Genomic DNA, 22,999 nt, shown 5'->3' with positions numbered 1-22,999 from the left:
TCACAGAATAGCTGTATTTATACTGAGATTAATTTACACACAGGTGGACTCTGTTTACTTATTAGGCCACTTTCACACTTGTGCGACTTGTCCTGCAAAGTTGCATGACAAGTCGTACCCCATGATTTCTAATGAGTACCATTCATATATGTGCAACTTCAAGTCGCACCGACTTCAAAGTAGTCCCTGTACTACTTTGGTCCGACTTTAATGCGAGTTGAGGTCCATAGACCTCAAGTTTACATAGGCATTCCCTGAAATTTTGGCAAAATCGTGGCAAAATCACGTGATTTTCAAGTCGCAGCAGTGTGAAAGGGGCCTTAGGTGACTTTTGAAGGCAATTGGTTCCACTAGATTTTATTTAGGGGTATCAGAGTTAAGGGGGCTGAATAAAAATGCACACCACACTTTTCAGATATTTATTTGTAAAAAAAATGTAAAACCATTTATCATTTTCCTTCCACTTCACAGTGATGTGCCTTTGTGCTGGTCTATCACATAAAATGCCAATAAAATACATTTACCTTTTTGGTTGTACCATGACAAAATGTGGAAAATTTCAAGGGGTATGAATACTTTTTCAAGGCACTGTGTCATACAAAAGCCTTACTAGAAATCACTGAATATTAAAGGAAAATACCAATCAAGTTTAAATCATCATTAAAGTAAAGCTGGCCATAGATGATTTTTTTTTCATTCAGCCACTGGTGGATGTAAGTATCACCCTGCTGATCAACAAAAGTTTTCCAACTTGTTAATCTTGTTAATTTGACAGAAGTTGATCTAACAATCTACTGTCTAATTTAACTTAACCACTTAAGGACCGAGCCTCTTTTTGACACCTGTTTTAGTTAAAATCATTTTTTTTTTTTTTTTGCTAGAAAATTACTTAGAACCCCCAAACCATATATATTTTTTTTTCTAACACCCTTGACAATAAAATGGCGGTCATTGCAATACTTTCTGTCACACTGTATTTGCGCAGCGGTTTACAAGCGCACTTTTTTTGGAACAAATACATTTTTTGAATTAAAAAAATAAGACAACAGTGAAGTTAGCGCAATTTTTTTTTAGATTGTGAAAGATAATGTTACGCCGAGTAAATTGATACCCAACATGTCACGCTTCAAAATTGCTCTCGCTCTAACGATCACAGCGATACCTCACATGTGTGGTTTGAACACCGTTTTCACATGCGGTATGTTTTCACATGTAAACATCCCTTGTAATAGAAAAAAAGCATGACAGGTCCTCTTAAATATGAGATCTGGAGTCAAAAAGACCTCAGATCTCACATTTACACTAAAATGCAATAAAAAAAAAAATGTCACTTGAAAAAAAAAAAAAAAACACATTTCTCCTTTAAGAGCTATGGGCGGAAGTGACGTTTGACGTTGCTTCCTCCCTCCCATGCTATGGAGCCGAGCGGGGGCCATCTTCCCCTCACTCGGCAGCCAGGCATCCACTGGGAAAGGACGCGATCATCTCCGCCCCTACCGGCGGGTCTGGTAAGCGGGGGGAGACAACCGGAGAGCGGCGGGAAGGGGGTGGGCACCTCTCCCGCCATCGATAAAAGTGATCTTGCGGTGAATCCGCCATGGAGACCACTTTTGTTTTAAAGAGAAACGCACACGTTCCCGAACATACCGGGGTTAAGGCAGCTAGCTACTGCCATAAACCCGGTATTTAGCGTCAAAGTACCAACATATGTGTACGTCCTTTTGCTGATGAAACGGCGTTGGGTAGTGTTTGGGATACATCCTTTCCGGTCAGCTGGAATGCAGGTGGAGCACTAACTGGCGATTCCTATACAATACATGCTGATCCTTGTCTTCTTTGATGTAAGTGCAATAAATTATTGATAACATTCCATTCCACCCTATTCACTTGCGCAATGTAAAAAGTAGATTCCTATCCTATTCTTTTGTATTTACTTTAAAGCCTCATTCACAGCATGTGTACTATGCAATGCCATGTTTACCCACACAGGAATGCACAGGTGTTCTGTGCATCCCCATGCAGTCAGTTCCATTGATATCAATGGGACACAGTATCTGCACTAACACAGCGCTGCTCCCAATAAGACATCTGTATGGGTGTGGGTAAATGTCCATGAACTTACGCCGTCTGTGTTCAGGACTGTGCAATCACACCCACACAGATGTCAAATTGGAAGCAGCCAAGATTTGTTTCACAAGTAGTCCTCAGAGATACGATTCCAGAGAATCCGTACAATTACTCCACCTTAAAAATCAATAAGGTCAGAATGAATAGAAGGGGACACTGGGAACAATCTTAACCAATAGGGATTTTATCTCCAAAAAAGAGAAGTATCTCTAGTATTACTTTTAAAGTGTTTTACCAATGGAGAATTATCCTAAATTCCCCTAGTCATATATTTAATTTTATAAAACAATGGTATAATATTAGAGGAGTCAATTGCTAAATTTATCCTAGACAAAGTTGCTTGTGTTGTAGAAAAACAAGTTTTTTTTCTCTCTAGGATCTATAATACACCATGAGGTAGATTTACTTAGAGTGGAACTTCAGTCATTTTTTTAAACTTTTCATCTTTTAAATCTTCTGTCCATTTTTTCTGCTAGTAAATACCTTATACAACCCACTTCCTGTTTCTTGTCTGGTAAAAAGCCTAGGCTTATGACATCATGCACAGCTCTCTCTCTCACTCTCGTGAGTTTTCTAGGAAGGGGGGGGGGGTGAGTCATAGGAGGGCCAATGAGCAGGCAGCAGCTTCAGCTGCCCACAGTTAAAATGGCTGCAGCCAGACTCAGTGGAGGGTGATTTCTGCAGCATATTTGGCAAGTACAGAATCACAGTATATATAAAATAATATGCAAAGTGGTTGGAGGGAAGCTTAAGAATGGCAAAGATGTTTTTATTATAAATTATGTGAGCAGACTGCAGTTCCTCTTTAAGTTGGTGCACTCAAAGTCTGGTGCAGCTGTGCATGGTAGCCAATCAGCTTCTAACCTCAGCTTGTTCAACTAAACTTTGGCAATAAAACCTGGAAGCTGATTGGTTTCTATGCAGAAGTGAGCCTGAGTACACTCTCCAGCTTTAGTAAATAAACCCTTTATATGTCTATTGACCCAGGCTCCTGCAGTAACTTGCCAAAAGAAGAAAGATAGCTATGAGATTGCACCCCAAAAGGGGGCCGTCCATCAATTTCTGTTATTATAACATTGTTGAAACCTACTATTATAATGAGAAACTCATATTGCTTACCTAAAATAAATTTGGAAAAAGTTTCATTGCTTCACTAGAATACTGGGCAGGAATAATAGGATTTTTTGCTTACCAGTAAAATTTCTTGGAGAAAAGTATGGAACACAGGATCTATAGTCATTACCATTGGGTTATATGCAGCTACCTTTAGGTGACTAGACACTGGCAAAAACAGAAGATTTCAGGGAAATACACCATATTACCCTTAACCACTTCAGCCCCGGAAGAATTTACCCCCTTCCTGACCAGGCCATTTTTTTGTGATACGGGACTGCGTCGCTTTAACTGACAATTGCGCGCAACGCTGTACCCAAACAAAATTTACATCCCTTTTTTCCCACAAATAAAGCTTTCTTTTGGTGGTATTTGATTACCTCTGCGATTTTAATTTTTTCGCTATAAACAAAAGAGCGACAATTTTGAGAAAAAAAAAAACACAATATCTTTGACTTTTTGCTATAATAAATATCCCAAATTTTTAAAAGTTTATGCCGATATGTATTCTTCAAAAAAAATAAAATAGTGCAGCGCAATAAAATTTAAACTAATAGCCGATAAAGACATTGATCTCTCACAGTAGGCAGTCATAGAAAAAGAGGTAGAGGACAATCTAGTGCTCTCTGTATAAACTATTTTATTTGCCAAGTAAAAAATAAAAAGATCTACTCACAATGATTGCACTCATAACCGAGTGCTGGTTTTACAATCATGTAAGGTTGTTTCCAACCTAGAAGATTACACTAGATTGTCCTCTTCCTCTGCCTACTTTGAGAGATCAACGGCTTTATCAATACGCTATCATCACCACAGGAGTGGGTATAAGGCTCTGTGACCTGTCTCAGGTCGAATATATAAGGTGAGAGGCTTGGATTACCTGTGGTGGAGGGACCTCAATCATCGCTACATTGTTCTGTCTGCCAGATTCACTTGGGGAAGCTGTCTTCTGATTTTTTCCAGTGCTTGAATTGTTATTTTTGTCTGATTGTATTTGAATGCCAGTATCATTATTATCATTATGGACTATTTGTTTATATGCTATTGCGCTGCACTATTTTATTTTTTCTGTTCATGTGAGGGATTATTTTGAATTTACCTTAAGTGTCAGCTTGCAATTCAGGTGTTTGCTTTTATTTGTGTTTTATTTATGTGCGCTGAATACTGTTTATTTGATATGTATTCTTCTACATATTTTTGGTAAAAAAAAAACGCAATAAGCTTATATTGATTGGTTTGCGCAAAAGTTATAGCGTCTACAAAATAGGGGATAGATTTATGGGCATTTTTATTATTATTATTTTTTTACTAGTAATAGCGCGATCAGCAATTTTTATCAGGACTGCGATTTTGTGGCAGACAAATCGGACACTTTTTACACATTTTTGGGACCAGTGGCATTTATACAGCGATCAGTGCTATAAAAATGCACTGATTACTGTATAAATGTCACTGACAGGGAGGGGGTTAGCACTAGGGGGCGATCAAGGGGGTTAACTGTGTTCCCTAGGTGTGTTCTAACTGGGGGGATGGGACTGACTGGGGGAGGAGAGAGATTGGTGTTCATCCTTAGTATGAACACACGATCTGTCTCTTCTCCCCTGAGAGAACTGGGATTTGTGTGTTTACACACACAGATCACGGTTCTCGCTCTGTTACGAGCAATCGCGGGTGCCCGGTGGTCATCGCGCCCGCCGGGCACTCGCATCGGCTCCGGAGACACACTTCAGGAGCGTGCCGCCGGAGGCGCCTTAAAGAGCCAACGTACAGCTACGACGGCTCGCGCAGGGGATCCAACCTGGCGCAGTATGACTGCGGCAGCTGGTCCAGGAGCGGTTAACCACAAGAGGGGCTTGTGTCCCATATTGTACACAAAGAAACAGATTTTACTGGTAAGTCAAAAATCGTAAGTAAAAGGTGACGTGTTTAAAAACATACACTACTTTATCAGAAGTATCACCTGGTTGGCAAGCGGTAAGCCTCCATTTTTGATTATGGTGTATGATCGTCATTTCCAAAAACTCTTTTCTCCAATGGGAATTTCTTCGATGGAATCCAGCTTTATATGAACTTTATTCACATGTGATATAATTTTACATATGTGTCTTCAAACTTTATTTACAGTTATTATTATTTATATACAACTGATTATCTGCATATTAGTATATTTGTATTTGCACAAATGCACTTTTATTTTTTAACGCTGCACTCTTTTTACATATATTATCTGTGCCTGGTGTCTGGGTTATAGTGCACAGCTGCTTATTAAATTTTAGTTCCTAGCACGGATATACCCTTTACAATTACACAGCCATTAATGTCTAAATGGCTGGCAACAAAAGTGAGTACATCCCCAAGTTAAAATGTCCGAATTGGGCCCAATTAGCCATTTTCCCTCCCCAGTGTCATGTGACTTGTTAGTGTTACAAGGTCTCAGGTGTGAATGGGGAGCAGATTTGTTAAATTTGATGTTATCACTCTCATACTAGTCACTGGAAGTTCAACATGGTACTTCATGGCTAAGAACTCACTGAGGATCTGAAAAAATGGATTTTTAAAACAGCTTAGCTGTAAAATCCTTTTCTTGGAGTACATCACGGGACACAGAGCACCATAGTAATGACTATCTGGGTTTATATGCTACCTTTAGGTGACTGGACACTGGCAACCAATAGTAAGAAGGTTCCTCCCATATAACCCCTCCCATACAGGAAGTACCTTAGTTTTTTAGCAAGCAATGAAGATCCCAGAAAAAGAGGGGAGGGACCTCTGTGTCCCGTGATGTACTCCAAAAAAAGGATTTTACAGGTAATCTGTTTTAAAAATCCATTTTTCTTTATCATACATCACGGGACACAGAGCACCATAGTAATGACTATCTGGGATGTCCTAAAGCAATGCCTTTGAGGGGTTAGAACATACCTAAATCCCTTTTATTTTAGGCTCCAAATTATAAAGCTGTTTGCAGCACGCTCTGGCCAAAACGGTCTCCTTTTGAGATCTAACATTCAGTCGGTAAAACCTGGTGAATGTATGAATCGAAGACCAAGCGGCCGCTTTGCAAACCTGAGCCATCAACACTTGTTGGCGCACTGCCCATGACGTACTAATTCCTCTGGTAGAGTGAGCCTTGAGATATCGAGGTGGAACCTTGTGTTTCAACTCATAGGCCTGGATAATGACCTGACGAATCCACCTAGAAATTGTAGAACTAGCTGCTGCCTGTCCTTTCTTAGGACCCTCAGGCAGAACAAAAAAGGAGTCAGACTTCCGAAAAGGGGCTGACATATCCAAGTAAACCTTAATAGCTCTCACCACATCCAGTGAATGGCGCAATCTTTCCTCCTTAGATTTAGGGTTAGGAAAGAAGGAAGGTAAAATGATATCCTGATTTAAGTGAAAACTGGAAACCACTCTGGGTAAAAATTCCAGACGGGGCCGCATTACCACCTTGTCCTGATGAACAAACAGAAAGGGTTTCTCACAAGAAAGGGCGGCCAACTCCAAGACCCTTCTTGCTGAGGTTATAGCCACCAAAAAAAACAATTTCCTAGTCAATAGGATCAAAGGAATATGCTTAATAGGCTCAAAGGGTTGACTCTGTAGAGCTGAAAGCACTAAGTTCAAGTCCCGTGGGCACAAGGGTGGTCTAATTGGTGGCCTTAAATGTAGAACTCCCTTGATAAAGGTTCGTACCAACGAATGAGATGCAATTGGCCTCTGGAAAAAAAACGATAAGGCCGAAATCTGTCCTTTAATGGTTCCTAAGGACAAGTTTAAGTCAATTCCTGCTTGCAGAAAGGCAAGAACCCTCCCAATTGTATACTTGCGAGGGTGCCATCTTCTCTTCTCACACCATGAGATGTATGACTTCCAGACTCTATGGCAAATTTTTCTAGACACTGGCTTTCTAGCATTTATCAAAGTAGCCAGAACAGAACCACTGATACCATGGTCTTTTAGTACTCTGGTCTCAATAGCCATGCCATCAAATTCAGCGACCGTAAAGAAGGATGGTATATTGGACCTTGGGACAGTAGGTCTGGGCGGAATGGAAGACACAATGGGTCCCCTACTGCCATCCTCACGATCTGTGAATACCAAGACCTCCTTGGCCACCATGGGGCCACCATAATTACTGTTTTCTGCTCCATCTGTATCCTGCGTAACAGGTGCGGCAGCATCTGGATCGGAGGAAAGACGTAAATTAGAGAATACAGATCCCAGGGAACCACCAATGCATCCATCCCCACTGCAAGTGGATCCCTGGTTCTGGACACAAAGCTGTCCACCTTGGCATTGAACCTGGATGCCAGGAGATCCACCTCTGGCATCCCCCAAAGCTGGCATATTTGAAGGAAAACTTCGGGGAGGAGGGACTATTCCCCTGGCAACAACTGCTGACGACTTAAGTAGTCTGCCTGCCAATTGTCCACCCCCGGAATATAGACTGCCGACAGATATGGCACGCGTTTCTCTGCCCAAGTCAGTATATGATTTATTTCTTTTTGGGCTGCCCAGCTCCGTTGATTCCTACCTGGGACCATTTTCCATGTACGGAGGCCTCTTCCAATACTGCTCCCCAGCCGAGACGACTGGCGTCTGAAGTTACCACCTTCCAAGTTACTGGTGGAAAGGACTTCCCATTTTTCAAGTTGCTGGTCTTTGACCACCAAGAGAGGTCCTGTTTTACCTTTGGGGATAGAGATATTGGATGATCCAAGGCTAGGACAGACTTGTCCCAAGCCTCCAGGATCGTTCTCTGGAACAACCTGGAATGAAACTGCGCATAAGGAACTGTGCTGAGAGATGACACCATCTTCCCCAGCAGTCTCATGCATAATCGAATTGAGGGTCTTTCTACCCTTTTTACTTTCCTGACCAGCTCCACTATTGAGCTGACCTTCAAGGGGGGTAAAAACACCCTTTCCTGGGTCGTGTCCAGAATCAAGCCTAGATATGTCAAGATTTGAACTGGATGAAGAGCTGATTTGTGCATATTCAGAATCCAACCTAGGCATCTCAGAACATGAACTGTAGTTGAAACGTTCTCTATCAGGGTGGAATAGGACTGGTCCTTCAACAGAAGGTCAACCAGATATCCTATCACCGACATCTTCTGAGACCTTAGAGAGGCCAATACCAGAGCCAACACCTTTGTGAAGACTCGAGGGGCCGTAGCCAGACCGAACGGTAGTGCTACAAACTGGAAATGACACTCTTCCACTGAGAAGCGTAGAAACCTTTGATGTTGTCCGAAAATCAGTACATGCAGGTATGCATCCTTGATGTCTATGGATGCTAAATAGTCCCCTTTTCTTAGAGATGCTATTACTGAACGAACTGATTCCATCCGGAAGGTTCGGACTTTTAGAAAGGAATTGAGGGATTTGAGGTCCAGAATGGGCCTTACTTCCCCATTTGGCTTCGGCACTGTGAATAGGTTTGAATAAAACCCCTTGAACTTTTCTTTGTGCGGAACCTTGATAATCACCCCTTACCTTTTTAGCTGTTCTAAGGCTAGGAATAGGTTTTCCTTCTTTTCTAGATCCGAAGGAACTCTTGATCTCAGAAATCGATTTGGGGGAAAATCGCGGAACTCTATTTTGTAGCCCTGCGTTATAGTGGAGATAACCCACTTGTCCTGCACCCACCCTGCCCAAGCATCTGCGAACCACTGCAGTCTGCCCCCCACTTGTATGAGTGGGGGCACCCCTTCACAAGGAGGACTTGGCCTTATTTGGCTTCGGAGTCCAAGTTCTTTTCTGACCCTGAGGTCTTTTAAAGGCAGGTGGTTGAGGCCGTCGATACTTCTTGGGAGAAGATGCGCCTGGCCCAGGAGTGTTCGGAATCTTAAAGGAAGGCTGCTTATTCCTTCTTTTCACAGGAAGCAAGGAGCTCTTTCCTCCTGAGATCTTTTGGATATACTTATCCAGATCTTCTCCAAACAAACATTCCCCATGAAAGGGAAAAGCCGCAAGTAGCCTCTTGCATGGCATCTCGGCTGACCAGTTCTTTAACCACTCTGCGCATATGCACTGAGAGTAGCGCAAAGCGAGACATCTGCTAGATTGAGTCTTTTAATGTGTCTACTGCAAAACATAAAGCGCAAGGAAGTTCTGTTAATTCATCAGAATATTACTCCTGAACAGGTAGGTTCCTGACCAGTCTTTTAAAACGGTCCTTCAGGGATTGACAGATCCAATAGCCGCAACAGCTGGTTGTACTGCTGATCCGGCCACCGCAAAGGAGGCCTTTAGCAAAGATTCCAGCTTTTTATCTGCTGGGTCTTTAAACCCTTGGGCATTATCCACTGGACAGGTTAAGCTTTTATTTACTGAAGAAATAGCAGCATCCACTAAAGGTGTATCCCACTTTTTTTTTAACTTTTCCTCCATCGGGTACAAAAAAGAAAACCTTTTTAGGAGGTAAGTATATTCTGTCCGGATGTTCCCAATCAGCATAAATCAATTGCTCCAATAATGGATGCACAGGAAACGCCTGAGAACCATGCAGAGGTCGCAAGGATCCCAATGTAGAACAGGAAATTTCTGGCCCTTGTACAGGGGGCAACTTGAAACCTGCTCTTATCATTTTGGTTAAAGACTGGATAAACAGCTTTTGGGATTGCAAAGCCGTCAAAGGTTCCTCCGAACCTGAGTCCCCTGCAGAGGACTCCTCTGCTTCGGCATCTTTATTCCCTATGGCCACCTCCTCAAAATCCTCTGCCCATTCAGGATCCAAAGCACAAGGACCCAATTGGCTAAGGGAGTCCTGGTGCTCAAGTGACTCAGCACCGGGACCAGGCTCAGGAGAGGGAGATCTATTTCGTTTCTTCCCTCCCCGCGTTACTGAGGCAATTATACCTGCTATTTTGCCTTCAAGACCAGCGAGAGCTGACGTTAAGTCATCCTTAGTAACATAAGCCGAAGCAGGGATATTGGTGGTGGCCACAACGCCTGACAAATGCAATGGCTCAGCCAGGCCAAATGCCACAGGTCTTTCAGGGGAGACAGGTGCTGCAGTAGCCTGAGGTTGATCTCTTGTTTTTGAAGGAGTCACTTTAACCCCTGGATTAATCCTGTTCCCTGCACCTCGTTTTCTGGAAGACATGCTTACAAGATTTTGAGGAAACTTACTGTGCTATATGGCTGTATACAAAGCCTACTATAGCCTCCTTACAGAGTTTGCAAATGCCCAACTCACGTGCCCCGCTCTGTGTCCCACTGCGACCGACTCCCGGCTCCTCTGAGCCAAAACGAACAGCACTGCCACACACAGGCGCCTGACTTCCCTATGTATGCGTGCGTCGTCACGTGACGTATGCGCCCACCCGCGGAAAACACGCGGCCGCGATGCCGCCATCCCGCGCGCTAGGGCGCGCGCAGGAGGGAGCGGGTTGCGCACGCACACGCCGTTTGTACGTGCGCTCTACCTGCATGCACGCGCCCGCGACCCTACGCACGGTCCCCAACAGGGAACTTAGTTTGTGCAACCGCTCTCTGGAACCCCACAGTGGACACAAAAGGCACTACAATCTGGCATGCAATCTGACATAACATTACTTATATAAATAATGTAATAAAATGGGGCCTCCAAAGGAAGCACTCACCAATCCTCGCAGCAGAGCCTGAGATAGGCCCAATCTTCCTTCATCACCGCGGGTAATGCCACTGAGGGCTTTCAGAGACCGGGTCCCCTTTTGTTTTAGGGTCCACACCCCTGGACCTGTAAAGCACCCTTTAGGTTTCCTTGGGCAAATAAAAGGCCAGGAATACCATATCACAAGGGTCCAGCTCCATAAAGAAACATTACAGGCAAGACCCTGTTCTTGAACCAGGGCTCGGGTACCATCCACTTTAGCATGATATGCCATCCGAATGGATCCAATTATAACATCCTCACTAGGACATTATCTGAAGCAAGAGCTTTCACAGCCGTGACCATCACCTTCAAGACACTGACAAAAAACTAAGGTACTTCCTGTATGGGAGGGGTTATATGGGAGGAACCTTCTTACTATTGGTTGCCAGTGTCCAATCACCTAAAGGTAGCATATAAACCCAGATAGTCATTACTATGGTGCTCTGTGTCCCGTGATGTACGATAAAGAAAAAAGAATTGTTGCTCTACATAAAGATGGCCTAGGCTTAAAGAAGACCGCCAAGACCCGGAAACTGAGCTGCAGCACAGTGGCCAAGACCATACAGCGGTTTAACAGGAAAGGTTCCACTCAAAATGGGCATCGCCATGGTCGACCAAAGAGGTTGAGTGCACATGCTCAGCATCATATCCAGAGGTTGCCTTTGGGAAATAGACGTATGAGTGCTGCCAGCATTGCTGCAGAGGTTGAAGGGGTGGAGGGTCAGCCTTTCAGTGCTCAGGCCATACGCCACACACTGCATTAAATTTGTCTGCATGGCTGTCATCCCAGAAGGAAGCCTCTTCTAAAGATGATGCTCAAGAAAGCCTGCAGTTAGCTGAAGACTAAGGACATGGATTACTGGAACCATGTCCTGTGGTCTGAGGAGACCGATGGTGTCAAGCGTGTGTGGCGGCAACCAGGTGAGGAGTACAAAGACAAGTGTGTCTTGCCTACAGTCAAGCATGGTGGTGGGAGTGTCATGGTCTGGGGCTGCATGAGTGCTGCCAGGACTGGGGAGCTACAGTTCATTGAGGAAACTTCATGAATGCCAACATGTACTGTGACATACTAAAGCAGAGCATGATCCCCTCCCTTCGGAGACTGAGCTGCAGGGCATTATTCCAACATGATACATGATAACGACCCCAAACACACCAAGACAACCACTGCCTTGCTAAAGAAGCTGAAGGTAAAAGGACTGGCCAAGCATGTCTCCAGACCTAAACCCTATTGAGCAACTGTAGGGTGTTCTCAAACGGAAGGTGGAGGAGCGCAAGGTTTCTAACATCCATCAGCTCCGTGATGTCATCATGGAGGAGTGGAAGAGAACTTCAGCGGCAACCTATGAAGCTTTGGTGAACTCCATGCCCAGGAGGGTTAAGGTGGTGCTGGACAATAATGGTGGCCACACAAAATATTGACACTTTGGGCCCAATTTGGACATTTTCACTTAGGGGTGTACTCACGTTTGTTGTGTTGTGTGTTGAGTTATTTGGAGAAGACAACAAATTTACACTGTTATACAACCTGTACACTCACTGCTTTACATTGTAGCAAAGTGTCATTTTTTTAGTGTTGTCAGATGAAAAGATATAATAAAATATTTACAAAAATGTGAGGAGTGTACTCACTTTTGTGATACTGAAACGCCATCGTAGTTCATGATACATTTCATTTCTTGCCAGACCCTTTGTATTAACTGTAATGTTAGACCCAAGTTGGCCCCAGCAAAGGCATCAGACTCCAAATGTGCCAGAAGACTGTACCTCGAAGAGTGTGTCAAACAAGAACGGCTTGAATAGGATTCACTAAATACACAGCATCCCAATCCAAAACGTTGCAACCGAGCCACCAAAAAGTAAACTCTAGAATAAGGGACAACCAAGCCGCCCTCCATTTTAGGCAACTGTAATCAGAGTGGGAAAAATGACATCTATTTTTCTAAACCACTTATACAGTATCCAAATGGACAAGTTCTGTAAAATGTATAGTAGTTGTGGACCCCAAATCATTTTTACAAGTTTTGCACGCTATGGACAAGGGCAATTTTGTCCAAATTTTACTTTTGTTTTAAATTTGTAAAGAACGGGACAAGATTGGGGTATACCCAAATTCCGAGATATTTAAAAGAGGAGACAACTGCAATTTGATGGGCACTTGGTGAGAGGACCAAAGTTGGATTGTGTCCAGAGAAAAGAGAATGGATTTGTCCCAATTAATAGCAAAACCTGAGAATGATACAAAGGTCTGTATCAGGGACATAAGAGAAACAAGCGAATGATGAGTATCACCTAAGAATAGTAGGGCATCATCCGCATAAAGCGAAAACTTATCCATCCTAGCTACAGTTATACTCAAAAGTTTGCATACCCTGGCAGAAATTGTGACATTTTGGCATTAATCTTAAAAATATGACTGATCATGACAAAAAAATGTCTTCAATTTAAGGATAGCAATTACATGAAGCCATTTATTATTACATCGTTTTTGAATCCTTTTTAAATCATAATGATATCAGAAATCACCCAAATAGCCCTGATAAAAAGTGTACATACCCTGGAATGTTTGGTCTTGGTACAGGCATAGAAGGTGGCACACACAGGTTAAAATGGCAATTAAAGGTTAATTTCCCACATGAGGAGGTAGAAAAGAAAAGTCAAAAGACCTGCGTAACAAGGTAATGAAACTTTACAAAGATGGAAAAGCATATAAAAAGATATCCAAAGCCTTGAATATGCCAGTCGTATTGTTTAATCACTTATTAAGAAGTGGAAAATTAGGGGCTCTTTTGATACCAAGCCAAGGTCAGGTATATGGACTTTTAATACCAAGTCCCTACCTGCCATGCCAGCACCATTCATCTTTTCTTGCCCTTTTCGCTTGTGCTTGTGATCTGCTACTATACTTGTGAAATATTGTCACCGAGGTGTACTCACGACGTAGGGGAAAGTCTTGGTGCCCAGCACTTGTACACTGTTGTGAACCCAGGCAGTGTGGAGAAACCGCTATACTGTTCTAATGGAGCAGAGTCAAAAGCTGTTGCTGGTTAAAAAATGCACCCATAAAGAGGAAGAGGCAGTCGCATTAAAACAAATGAGAGTGAGGAGGCACAAATGTAGTGAGTGCCAGGGCTGCACAGGTGCAATAAAAACCCAAGTCGTGCAAATACACTAGAGGTCGACCGATATATCGGCCGGCCAATATATCGGCCGATATTTGGCGTTTTTTACTTAATCGGCATCGGCCGATTGTGCTGATAAAAAAGGCCGATTATAACTTCAGCCGTGACTTGCAAATGACTTCTGTAATATAAGTCAATGCAAGTTGCCTGAAAGTTATCTTCTCTCCTTCTCTGGGCAGCCTGCCAAGTCTGATAAGAAGATACATTTGTATCTCTTCAAGTTCTTTTTTATCAATAGACTGAACTCCGTGGAGAAGTTTTCAGTTTAACCATTTAAAGACTAAATCTTTTCTGACACTTGTTGCTTACAAGTAAAAATCCTGTATTTTCTGCTAGAAAATCACTTAGAACCCCCAAACATTATACATATTTTTTTTAGCAGAGACCCTAGGGAATAAAATAGCGGTTGTTGCAATATTTTATGTCACACGGTATTTGCGCAGCGGTCTTTCAAACGCAATTTAAAAAAAAAATACACTAATAAATTTTAAAAAAAAACTAAGCAGTAAAGTTAGCCCATTTTTTTTTGTCCAAAAGTTTTGATTACCTGTTTTTGTGTATTAATTTTTAAGATATAGTTTTTTTTTTTATATTTTTTTTAATCTAAATTCTACATACAAGTGAACTGATTGGAGGTTTGTTTTGTTTAATAAATGTTTAAATGTAAAAAAAATTTCTGTATCACTTTAGGTTGCTTTCACACTGGAGCGGGCATGCGTTGACGGTAAAACGCTGCTAGTTTTAGCGGCGCTTTACCGTCATTTTAGCGGCGCTATTCGGCTGCTAGCGGGGAGCTTATCACCCAGCAGCAGCCGAGGAAGAGGTTAAATGCGCGCCTGAAGCGCCGCTGCCGAAACGCTTTGCAGGCGCTTTGGCAGCGGTGTGCATTCATTTCAATGGGCAGGAGTGGTGGTATACACCGCTCCAAAGATGCTGCTTGCAGGACTTTATTTTAACATCCTGCCAGCGCATCGCCTCAGTGTGAAAGCTCTCGGGATATCACACTGAGACTGCAGGGGAGCCGTTTTACAGGCACTTTACAGGCGCTATTTTTAGCCCAAAAGCGCCTGAAAAAAGCCCCAGTGTGAAAGGGGTCTAAATGTTAGATTTTATGAGATGAAGGGGAAAAAAAAAAAAAAAAAAATCGGCCTAATATATCGGCCCAAAAAAATCGGCATCACATATCGGCCATCGGCCACTGCGATTTCTAAATATCGGCATCGGCATCGGCCAGAGAAAAACCCATATCGGTCGACCTCTAAAATACACTAGGCGCAACAAGAGGAAAGTGGTGCAGGCATAGTAGTTCTGGACACAGGACAGAGCCACAACCACTAGAAAGGTGGTCGCCTGCTCTCACACACTTCAAGGGGTTTAGGAGATAAAAGAAAAAGGTACCCTGGGGATGAATGGTTAAAGAACTACTTAATAGAAGGATATACTCCAGCCTGGCTTTGTCCTCCATGATGAGCAAACCCTGACAGGGGTCTTAGGGACAGAGCTCTGCAGCTTGCAGAGCACAGCTCTGCACCTGTAAAGTACCTTACATGTTGTACATTGTGCCAGAGGAGTGCGTACAGTGCGTAAATGCATGTTAGTATTATAGACCACTCCCACTTCTTTAATTAAGCGGTGCCTTGGAACGGCCTCCAAGGCTCTGCCGAGAACTCAGAAGCCGCAGAAGAAGCTGCACTGGCTATACTACGACAGGAATCCCGACAGGAGAGTTACTTTGGTAAAATAATCATCAGGGACAAGGCGAGAAAAACCTTCATAGAAAAAAATAATACTTCTACCAGTGGAGTAGAGGTCCATCACCTAAGAACACTAGGAAAAAAACATGCATCTCCTGCAAACAAAATTATAGCAGGCTGGTATTGTTTCAATAGGTTAAAATTATCATTCCACATCGTGACATCCCTCATACATTTCAAGAAACCACATTAATGGAAAAACATTTATATTCCAAATAACCATTCTCAAGGAAAAAAGAAAAAAGAGTACGGCGGGTCTTTGGAGTATAACGATATTGAGCCCCCTGTGTAAAAGCTACCATGATCATTACAGGAATACGACAGTCACATATGTCTCACAAGCCACACAGCTAGCTCTGTTGTAGATGAATAATGCAACAGCTACTCACCTGCCTCCTTGCACAGAGCTACTAAATCTGCCCCCACGTAGCCATGGGCACTGTCTGCCAACTGTACCAATTCCTCCAATGAAAGCTGATGCGGAACGTTAATAAGTGTGCGTCTGAGGATGTCTAGACGTCCCGGAGAATTAGGAATTCCGATTTCTATCTCTTTGTCAAACCGCCCTGGTCTCCGTAATGCAGGATCCAATGAATGAGGACGATTAGTTGCACCAAGGACCAAAAGCTGTCCTTGATTTTCTTCCTACAACATAAGCAAAGTAAAATAATCAGTTTCTTACTGGAATACACCTCTAGAAAAAAAACTGCCCGTTTATAAATATTTTTTTCTATTTAAAGCTGCAAATGCAGTCCACATAGTCAGGTACATTTTAGTTTAGTTTTTATTGAAACTGCATTTAGCATTTTTAAGCCCAGGGTTAGGTGAGGCTTGATTTTTAGGAGTTATAAATGTACGTTTTCTAGTATGATAAATTTGTTTTTCTTTCCCTGCATGTGAAAATTAATTTGATATACTGAATTTCATGTTACCAAAACTGTTACACTTACAATTACTACTTCAGTTTTAGTTTCCTGATAATGTACTTCCCCCAGGGGAGACCTAACCCCCAACCGCTGGCATTTCAGACAAGTTTCTGAAGTTCTTTTGGGGATTAGATTAGAACTGCAAGGCACAAAAAATACTAAACCACTTGCCTTCTAGTGGCTAGTACTAGGAGATACGTGGCATATTTACTTGCACATGTAACACCAGAAGTTTGCCATCAAAGGTAAAGCCTAATTCCAGCCAGAACCCCTTTTTAATTTTTGGATAAATGGGGAGTTGTGAGATAAGATATGAAGCAAGGAGGGCGTGGTCTGGACATGGTCGAGTAAGGAAGTGTGTCTGTGGAGTTCCCGGTCCATCCCGGCCTAAATCACCTTAAATCCAGCTAATATTCTCTGGTACTCCCCGGCATGTACTCTGCTGGAAAGCAGAGAGGAAAGAACAAGAAGAAGACATCTCTCAAACCGCAAACGTCTGGAAAAAATCCACCAATATTTTTCGAATACTCAGGGGGCCTCCCCGGCTGCCAAGATGGCGGATCCCACGTTGCTCGGCCACTACAATGGCCGATCGCCTCAAGACTCCTCCACATCCCCAACGGCCTCACTTATCTCAGAGGTGGGTTTCGATACCCCAGTGGTGTTCCGATCGGACTCTCAGGATCCGCTGCACCCGCACCACACACCATTCACCCTAAGAGCTGATGCCGAATTGAGGGCGCTGCTGCAGGCCTTACCTACGAGGTCTGACATCGAGGCACTGGTTGGCAGGCTTGAGGCATCTCACCGCAAAGAACTGACAGCAGTACCGAAAGATGTGAAAACACTCTCAGATCGGATGGGGTCAGGTGAGTCCTCGGTGGCAGCGCTGGTGCAATGGATGTTAGCGGTGGAGACCTTACAGACATCCCAGGCGGCTGCGGTACTCACCCAACAACTCTAGCTTGAAGAAATCAAGGATCGCAGGAGGAGAAACAATCTGCAGCTGAGAGGCCTGCCGGAAGTTACAGAGACGGAGGACCTGGCGGCATCCACCCTAGCCATCTTCCGTGACATAGCGGGGGACGCCTTCATGATTAATCTGTCCTTTGATTGGATCCACAGAGCTCTGGGCCCCCGATCCTCAGACCCGGATAGGCCGCAAGATGTAATTTGCCGGGTGCACCATTACTCTCACAAGGAACTCATCCTACAGAAGGCTTGGGAGAGGGGGGGACACAGAGTTTGACAGCGCTACCCTTTGGATCATGCCTAATCTGTCCAGGGCGACCCTGCAATGGCGAGCACTGTTGAAACCTGTGCTGGAGGTGGCTCCACAATCCGGAATTACATATAGATGAGGTTTCCCCATATCTGTGACTTTCAGGAAAGCCCAGCAGTCCTTTACTATCCGTACCCCTGCAGAGCTCCCTGCCTTGTTTGCCATGGAAGTTGACCCCATTGAGGTGCCTGACAGGCTCCAGATGCTCCAACGCTTCACCCCCCCCCCCCCAGCTCTGGCATATCAGGTCTGAGGAGGGCCCACTCGCCCAGAACGCAGAGGTCCCACAACGCTTCATCTGAATAGACAAGGGAGACCTAACAGCTGCTGGCAGTGCGGTGAGCTACTGTATATACAATCCCTTTTTCTTTTTTTTTTTCTTTTTCTCTTTTGGGTTGCCCTTGGATAGACCATCTCCCGTGTCCCACCTCCCTGACCAGCCGTACAGTTGGCTACTCAGACACCACGCTGGGCAGTTTACAGGAGTCTGTGGGTGCCCAGTGCGGGAGGAGACTTACCCAAACCCCAGCTAGATTTGTGTTCCCTAGACTCCGCCAGGTCTCATAACCCTCCTGGTCTGTCAGTGGAGGACATTACGGAGACGGACTCTCACCACAACCCCCCACCCCCACCTCGCCCGCGTGAATTTTGTTGCCCCTACTGGAACTGATGGGATAATGTCCCGGACATCACCCGGGAAGACACGGACCATGCATGACGGACGCCTGACAAGCCCACAAGCCCTGCATCTCCTTGTGATGCAAAGGCTCCTTCTGCTACACCGGAAAGGTCTTTGTGCCTTAATGTTTTGTGGTTACATGCCTAACTCATATATGCTGTACTCTAACAGGCCTTAGGGTTCACAACCCTCCTGCAATGATCTCAGATGCCTGAAGAGAGACATAGCTAATCACTGATATTGGCAGGTTGCTATATGCCTTGAGTATTAATGTTTATTGTTGGGAACTGGGAGCCATGGGGGAGTGGGGTGGCAAGCACTGTTAGCCTCGCTCAACAAAGGTTTTAAGGTCTTAATTTTTTCCTTTTTTATATTAGCTAACTATGGGGCCAGATGGCAATATGTGCACATATGCACACTCTGACCCCTGTGCATGTGCCCGCGGGCTCCCACTCGGTGCTCCAGACTGGTAAGGGGAGGTATGATAGGATCATTAGTGGATACTGACCGCACTGTTGTCAGGTTGGGCACCTCCCTGGTGTGAGTTTGGGGGAACCACGGGACCCCCTCACCCTCTACCCTCTACTCCATCAGAGGTGCAGTGAGGAGGGAGGAGTCTACACTCGGCTGAGGTGGAAGGATCGATACTTGGCGGTCATTCCCTGTAAGGGGGCGAAGGGATCAGCACGGTCCCCGTGGTGGAATTGGGTCAGACGTCCAAAACTGTGGACGGGGACCCTCTCCATCAGGGGATAAACTATGAATGCTCGAGATCCACAGGCACACCCCATTTCTTGCCGAGTACCGAGGGGCACTTATTATCATCATCCCTAGGCATTCAGAGGAATTGACAGAAGCATTGAAAATAGAGATTTGGGACACTGTTTGGGACGTTGGCAGCATCACCTTTTAATTAACGCTCACAGAGCTGTTTGTGGTTATTCGTTTACAAAGTTTATATATGACACTTACTTCTTGCTTAGTAATTTTCTGTTATTGAGTAAATGTTTGTTTCATGTTTTCAAGCTGGGGAGGCTGGACAGGGCCGGGATGACTCCTCTCGGTCTAATGGAACCACTTCCCCATTAGGCTGAAGCACCTCACCAGATGACAACCGGCGTGTGCTTCTTTGCAAAAAAAATGTATTTTTGCATTTATTAGTACGAGGGACAGTTCACACTGTCCACTCTCATTCTTCCTGATCTGAACTTGCTCTTCTTTCTCCTGTTTGTCTCTCTTCTATAGTCTTTCTTCTCCTTCTCCTTTTACCCCCCCCCCCCCCCTTAAGACCCGGAGACGATGGACTCCATCAACATTTTCTCGCTGAATGCAAAGGGTCTAAATGTACCTGAAGAACGTTGTATGCTATTGAATGATCTTAAAAGAGCCCACGCTGATGTGGCGTTTAGGAAACACAGGAAACACACTTCAGAATGGGTAATCCTCCGTGCCTTAGAAATCGGTACTTCCCCTTGCCTTACCATGCCAGCAATGTAGCAGCTAAATTCAAAGGAGTGTCTATACTCCTTTCAGGTAAAGTACCCTGGACATGTGACGATACTCTGGTAGGCACTGAAGGCCACTATGTTTTTATCAAAGGATCGCTTGGGGACACACAGGTGACACTGGCCACCATCTACGCTCCTAATGACCGGCAAGATGCCTTTCTGCACCGTATACTGAACTTGCTCATGGAATTTAAAGAGGGTCAATTGATTGCAGGATGTAATTTCAATATACCCCTGGCTCCCTCGGTGGACACCTCATCCGATCTCTCCACAGTCCGCTCTAGCATTCATAAACGCATAACACAGGACCTGCACAACGCCCAACTGATGGATGCATGGAGACTACATCATTCTGGGGAGAGGGATTATACTTTCTAAAAGTGTTAAGGTACTCAAGCACTAAAGTGAATATATAAAACTGTAAAATGTTGTACAAAGTAGTGTAAAAATAAATGAATAAATAAACTAATATATAAAAAACTGATATATAAAAAAAGAGTTCAAATATCCAGATACTGCAGCTGCAATCATTCAGTAACACCCCACTTATAAATAATGAAATAGATAAAGTGATGCGCTCGTAATATCTATAGGATATCCTACTATTCAATGTGCTGACAGGTCACATTTTACTTGTGGATATTTTGTTACAAACTATACAAAAACTTGAACAGTGATTAGCATAATATAAATAAATATAAATACAATGTGTTGAAAAGTCTGCTGTGAAAGTCTAATTGGAGACCTCCCGGAATACAAATCCAAAAGTTAGTTCACCATTTGTTCTTGTGAAATAATAAACAAACAAAAATATGTGGAAAAAGGTGGTGAAAAAATAGAGTGAAAAATATATTAAAAGATATATTCAATAAATATGTAGTTGGTAACAATTATAAAAGGATTACAATTGTGTGGATTCCCATACACCTTACTTGAAAAGGTAATTCCTTTGCAGGTTAGAAGATACCGCTTATCTGTGTTTAAACAAGGCTTACTGAGTCTGGGTTAATCAGCAGAGGATAGGCTTACATCAACCTGCTAGGATCATCTAATCTCCACTTCTCCTGTTCATATGCTTTCCCCCCCACACGAAATACAAAAGTGGGACAAGACCATTGCGCACATAACTTCTACTAAATAAAGTTAACAAAGAGCCCAATAGATCCACTCACATGATGTAAAAGATCTAGATCGCATTTCGCTGATGTATGGTCAGTAGAAATCACTGCCTTCGTGTTCCTCCGTGCTGCTGCTATTCAGGATCACTGCAGGCTGCACACTGACAAGAGCTGACAGGTTACTTCTCCCTCACGCGTATCATCACTAGACACGTGACTTTTTCAAAGTCTGAAAAAGTCACGTGTCTAGTGATGATACGCGTGAGGGAGAAGTAGCCTGTCAGCTCTTGTCAGTGTGCAGCCTGCAGTGATCCTGAATAGCAGCAGCACGGAGGAACGCGAAGGCAGTGATTTCTACTGACCATAGATCAGTGAAATGCGATCTAGATCTTTTACATCATGTGAGTGGATCTATTGGGCTCTTTGTTAACTTTATTTAGTAGAAGTTATGTGCACAATGGTCTTGTCCCACTTTTGTATTTCATGTGGGGGAAAGCATATGAACAGGAGAAATGGAGATTAGATGATCCTAGCCGGTGGATGTAAGCCTATCCTCTGCTGATTAACCCAGACTCAGTAAGCCTTGTTTAAACACAGATAAGAGGTATCTTCTAACCTGCAAAGGAATCACCTTTTCAAGTAAGGTGTATGGGAATCCACACAATTGTAATCCTTTTATAATTGTTACCAACTACATATTTATTGAATATATCTGTTTTAATATATTTTTCACTCTATTTTTTCACCACCTTTTTCCACATATTTTTGTTTGTTTATTATTTCACAAGAACAAATGGTGAACTAACTTTTGGATTTGTATTCCGGGAGGTCTCCAATTAGACTTTCACAGCAGACTTTTCAACACATTGTATTTATATTTATTTATATTATGCTAATCACTGTTCAAGTTTTTGTATAGTTTGTAACAAAGTATCCACAAGTAGAATGTGACCTGTCAACACACTGAATAGTAGGATATCCTATAGATATTACGAGCGCATCACTTTATCTATTGGATTATACTTTCTACTCTTCACAACAGAGTGTATTCGAGAATTGATTATTTTTTAGTCCCCCACAGTCAGCTGGAGACAGTGCATGACCCTGTGATAGGCAATATCACATGGTCAGACCATGCACCTATTACCATGCGCTATACCCTCTCACCAATCTCAACCACCAGAATTAGGTTCTGGAGATTGGACGAAAGCCTGTTACAGACACCGGAAGTTCTGACTGATGTCACAAATGAGCCAAAGCACTATTTCCAAACAAACACAATGGGAAGCCCATAGGACCGTGATAAGAGGGGTGCCAATTAAACATGGTGCGCGCATCAAACGGGAACGAGAACAACAACTGCTTCAGCTTCTTCATAAGATACATGAAGTGGAATCGAAGCATAAACACACACCTGTAGCCATTGGAAACGGAACTGTTTTCCCTTAGAAGGCAAACAGTGGATTTACTACATTATAGAGCTAAAGCGGTGTTACAATTCTGCCAGAAGCTTACCTACGAATCTGGCAATAAATGCGGGAAATTATTGGCTAAAGTGGTTAGAAATCACAGACTTAATACATATGTACCCCAAATCATAGCACCCTTGGGGCAAAAAAGGGTCATGCCTAACCAGAATTCGCAGGAATTCAAGGACTACTACTCT

General features: G+C 43.5%; 1 protein-coding gene across 3 annotated transcripts in view; it reads right to left on the bottom strand.

The window, feature by feature from the left end:
- The window catches only part of AFG2A (AFG2 AAA ATPase homolog A), a 621,949-nt gene that overhangs the window by 539,078 nt on the left and 59,872 nt on the right, over positions 1–22,999 (bottom strand). For all 3 annotated transcript variants that reach the window (XM_073603630.1, XM_073603610.1, XM_073603621.1), the window contains exon 9: positions 16,210–16,465. In XM_073603630.1, coding sequence (XP_073459731.1) covers positions 16,210–16,465 — 256 coding nt within the window. The remainder of the gene's footprint in view (positions 1–16,209; positions 16,466–22,999) is intronic.

This window comes from Aquarana catesbeiana, linkage group LG01, assembly GCF_042186555.1.
Source record: "Aquarana catesbeiana isolate 2022-GZ linkage group LG01, ASM4218655v1, whole genome shotgun sequence".
Classification (NCBI taxonomy): Eukaryota; Metazoa; Chordata; class Amphibia; order Anura; family Ranidae; genus Aquarana; species Aquarana catesbeiana.
Note: the sequence above shows the minus strand (reverse complement) of the source record. Positions and strands in the feature narration are given on the sequence as shown.